The following is a 4,766-nucleotide window of genomic DNA, read 5'->3' as shown; positions in this document are numbered from 1 at the left end:
TTTCGTTGCCTGTTTTCGCCTATTTTTGCTTTGGCACCACAGCGCCACTTACAGGCCTGGCATACATTTTGCAGCGTTTTCATGCATTTGTGTGGTTGATCACATTTATTTTACGTCTCCGTCTTTACGACAAACGTTCTGTAAAATATTAGCGTTTTGTGTTCGTTTTGACTTCGTGTGGACGGGGCCTAAGTCTCCTGACTTGAAAAAGCACTAAGTACAGGCCATTTACACTTTACCAAACAAAGACAGGTCGTTGTTTTAGGCATTGTGGACTCTTCACCTTTGAATGTGTGGCCCAAATGGGGGATACCAGGGCTAATACTTTGGGCCCATTTGGGCAACCCAACCCAACTGGCACTCAACTAATGTTGTCCTCAGTTTCCATGGTTGCCCCAAGTGTGTTTGCCTGGACGGGTTTATGATGGGCCCCACATCATAGGCAGGTCAAATAAAGATGATTTTGTTTTGTCAGACTGAATTCTCTGCTGCCTTTGTTTGAATGAATTTTTTTTTTTCATTTTTGGTGGAGAGTTTCAGACACAATCTTTACATCCCTGATGAATAGACCTTTTTTCATCGCATGAATCTGAAACACCTTTAGGGTCCCCCTCTATGATATTAATCTTATATTTTAATTTAGCTTTCAGTTGGATCAACACTGTTAAAACACTTCGGCTGTTGGCTTTCTGTGTTTTCACCCATTCTTTAATAATTATTTTTATTTAAAGGATACCTGCTTTTCTTACTTCTAAAAGCTTCTGTGGTGTTTTTGCATCAAATCGGTTCTATTGCACCATCAATTCACTGATGTAAATCAGCCAGATGGATCGCCTTCAACTTAAAAGCTTTTATGCTTTTGTATTTTTTTTTATGAAGGTGTTTGCATGAACCAGCAAAATAATGATCTGAGGTATTAAATGTGAATTTCCTCAATTTGATTTTAACATTTTTTATTGGTCTACTGCCACCTGGATAAACGTTTTGCTGGCATGTAGCTCGTCAGCCCATAATAATTCATAAGTAGACACAATGTTCAAAGCTTGTGAAAAAGTACCGTCTTTTAGTCTAGAAATAAAAAATTTTCTCAAAAACTAATACAGTAGATGGAATGAATTTATACAATTTGGATTAAACTTTTTATACTCAGTAGTTTCTTTTTCTTTTTTTTAAGCATATCCTTTCAAGTAAAAACAAAATATGTGCTAAACAAATTACAGTCAAAGTCTAATCTGTCAATTTTCAATAACAGAAGTGACGCTTAGGATCTCCCATTTTCATAAACAGCCTTCAACATAATTACCACTTTGTGAGAGGCACTGAGGCAAAGATCCACTAAATGCTCCTTTGTTTTCATCTCTGTGGATCCAATTTTAGATAGAAAATTATTTTTTTCACGTATCAGTAGTCTAATTCACCTGCACAAAAACAAAATAGTTGACCTGATTTTTCTACAGGGCCGTACAAACATATTTATACCTCCCAAAGTTCTTCATGCTTTGTTAGGTTACAGCATCAAACAAGGATTTTCTATTTATTTAAAACACTCTTTACTCCAGTGCCTCCAAATCCAACACAACTCATTACCTATTCAGTTTATTTTAGTATTTAGATTGTAGTTTTTTTTTTCTTCTTGTTGAATTTCTGATTTAACACTTAACACTCAAACAAACTCTTCAATACAGTTAGGTGGGTTTAAGATCGATTCAGCTCTAATTAGCTGTAGTTCAGTAATGGAGTTTTAAAGTTTAAGTGATTTGCTAAGAAGCTGTGAAAATATTTAGCTAATTTTTTTACTCCTCAGATTTCCCGAAAGAGACGCGGATCATCAGTAGTTTTCCCCCTGAGTGATATCCGCTGCCTGCTGCAGCTTTTACACCCTAACGCTGCCTCTGAGTGTCACTCGCCTCATTTCCAGCTGACTGATGAAGCTCACTCTGCTTCTAACGCTGCTTCCTCCGATAACCGAGGCAATAAAACCCAATCTAATCCCACTGACCATCACTAACATCCTTCTCTCTTTTTGCAGTTTACAGTGGCAGGTCCCATTGACCGTCGCTGTGGGAAACAGCTCCACTGTCTGCTTGGAGAGCCTCATTTGGATCAACAACAGGACAGGTGAGGTAGCGCCGGAGACGCCGGCCGACATCTCTGGAAGTTTATTTCTACTCATGTGTAAATGATCTTGTTCCTCTGAGCTGACAGGCTGTTTCCTGGGGAGGATCTGCTTGCGGATCAAACCAGCTCAGGATCTCAAATTAATTATCTGCTGAGCTCTGCACATGCGAGCTGCTTTTAATGGAGTATTAAAGCTGGAGTTCACAGGTTGGCTTTGTTGCTCTGTAGGTGGTGGGAATAAACATCGTTATGCCTCCTTAGATTTGGCTCTTGCTTTGTATTTCAAAAGAAAAATCCTGATGGCTTTTTTTCCTTTCATGTTCTTTTAAAAGCGAGTTACTTCTGTTCCTTTGAAAGGATTATTCTTTCCCTTCTTCTAAGAGGTCATTTCTGGTGAAAAGATTTGATCAATCATTTGTAAGCTTGGATTAATCAACCCTGCTCTTCTTAACTATGAAAAACCAAAACAAAACAAAAAATCCCTTGTTGTTTTCTTTTATTATTGTTTTTCTGAAGAAAAGCCTCCAGGGGTTCTATTTTGGTGAATAAAGTTCATTCTTTTTTTGAATCAAACTGCTTGGTTGTTATTATTGGTGGAAAAAGAACTAGCTCCTGCTGTTTCTCTCCTCCAATAATAAAACACTTGTTTTTTTTTCACCCAACTTGAGAACCACTCTGGTTGTGTTGTTAAAGCCTGACGAGGGTAATTTCCACATCACGGATCTGACAGGAATGTAAAGAAGCAAGGACAACATGGGGAGTTAGAGGAGGAGAGACAGACTCAGACCAACAGCTTGGTCTTTTTGAATCAGCTTTAAACCTGATTTCAGCACAATATACAGACTTCCTACTAGTGTTGCTCCAATGCCTTTTTATGGCCCAGATACCCGATACCTGGCTGTGTATTGGCCAATACCGATACCATCTGTTTGAAATGGATGTGTGTGTATATATAAAGAACTGCATCCTACTTGGATGTAAAATAATTGCCATCATGGCTTTGTCAAGCTGCTGCCTACCTTTGTGAAGCAGGAAAAAGACTAATACAAAGTGAATCCAGGAAAACTTTTTATTGCCTACCTGGAATGGGTGACAATAGTTGAATAAACTCTTGGCTCTCAAAAAGGTATCGATGCCCTATTTTGTTGGTACTCGCCGATACTGATACCACCATTTTAGTGCTGGATTGGGGCCCCGCTCAATACTGGTGTCGGTATCGGAGCAAAACTACTTCCTACAATATTACTGCTGATTCCTGCATCTCTGCTGCATTGTTTTATCAGCCATGCTCAGAGTGTAGAAGCTGAGTGTAGATGAGGCAGCTGCTGCTGGACTGGTGCGTTTTAAGGCTGTCGGACCAAAATGCCAATGGTACGTCCAGCTAGCAAGAGACTGTTTGCAAGAGGAAAAACTTTAGCCCAGGGTCAGACGCTTTGATGCTTTGACAAAGTACCAAAAGAGAAAAAGTTGTCTAAGACATTATTTCGCAGGTTAACTGTTAAGGCCTGTTTACTCCCTATGTAAGCTATAACCTGGAGTGAGGCAAAAGGCAAGTTTTTGCAGAGAGATACTTTCAGGATTTTACAACTCTGAACTTTTGTAAATATGTGCGTCGCAAAACCAATGGAAGACTAGAAGACAAAGAAACATGCTTATTTAAAGTGAAATGGAAGATAGAGAAGTAGGGAATGTAATTAATAGATAGTGTCAGGATTTGACTATGGTGAGTTGACCCAAAGCATAGGCAGAGAGGCAGAGGTGAATCTGTTGTGGATTTAATAATGACTTGACAGAAATCAGAGGCTGGTTATCCAAAAATCCAAAAGGAAAACAAAGTCCAAACAAACATGAAACCAGAAGTCCAAAAATCAAAAAATCAAAAACATGAAAACAAGTCTAACGTACCAGAAACCATGGGGACATCAGTGGAATCACAAACATGATGAGGAAGGCCCAGAGAGAAGGAGTTGGAGCATGTAGACAGTGTTTGACGAGGACCCAGCAAAGGGGAACTGAACAGAGAGGGCTTTTTAAAGGAGACTAAGACAGAGAGGGGGCTAATGAGGAAACTGGGAGCAGGTGTGCAAAGAACAAGAGAGGGAAAGAGCTAGGGAAGAAGGAGAACATAAGAGGGCAGCAGAGAGCAACAAATAGAAACCTGGAAGACTGGAAATAACAACAAAATGACAATCAAATAACTAGGACTATAAAACATGGTGAAAAGAAAACTAAACACTAGAAATCAAGGAGAAAAGTAAGACTGAATACTCAAAAGAAAAACATAACAGAAACAGAAACCTAACAGATAGTCCTAGAAGGAGTGTTCCACGTCCACCTTTGTGTGAGGGACGTGTGGGCGTGTGGGCTGGAATGAAGTACATCACGGGGATGAAGGGGAAGGACAGGCAGACACCTGGGAGCCTGGATAGAGCGAACCAGTTCAACCAGTTTTTTAACAGGTTTAGCTCACCTCCTGCCACCCCTCTGACACCTCCAGCCCCCCACACACTCACACTGTCCCAAATGGCTCAACCCTCCCCCCAGCCTTCTCCTGTACAGCACCTCTCCACCACCACCCTCCCCTCCTCCTCCTCCACTGAGGACATCTGCACCAACCCCCGTGTGACTACAGTCCAGGTTAAGAGGCA

General features: G+C 40.5%; 2 protein-coding genes across 3 annotated transcripts in view; both read left to right on the top strand.

The window, feature by feature from the left end:
* The window catches only part of LOC107090620 (histone H2A-like), a 665,777-nt gene that overhangs the window by 452,847 nt on the left and 208,164 nt on the right, over positions 1 to 4,766 (top strand). The gene's annotated exons all lie outside the window — the stretch shown is intronic.
* The window catches only part of trhde (thyrotropin-releasing hormone degrading enzyme), a 249,933-nt gene that overhangs the window by 199,011 nt on the left and 46,156 nt on the right, over positions 1 to 4,766 (top strand). Inside the window, exon 11 of the mRNA XM_015384105.1 lies at positions 2,030 to 2,118. Within this exon, the coding sequence (XP_015239591.1) occupies positions 2,030 to 2,118 (89 nt within the window). The remainder of the gene's footprint in view (positions 1 to 2,029; positions 2,119 to 4,766) is intronic.

This window comes from Cyprinodon variegatus, unplaced genomic scaffold (genome assembly GCF_000732505.1).
Source record: "Cyprinodon variegatus isolate N-32 unplaced genomic scaffold, C_variegatus-1.0 Scaffold303, whole genome shotgun sequence".
Taxonomy (NCBI): domain Eukaryota; kingdom Metazoa; phylum Chordata; class Actinopteri; order Cyprinodontiformes; family Cyprinodontidae; genus Cyprinodon; species Cyprinodon variegatus.
The sequence above is the reverse complement of the archived record's forward strand: the minus strand, read 5'-3'. Positions and strand labels throughout refer to the sequence as shown.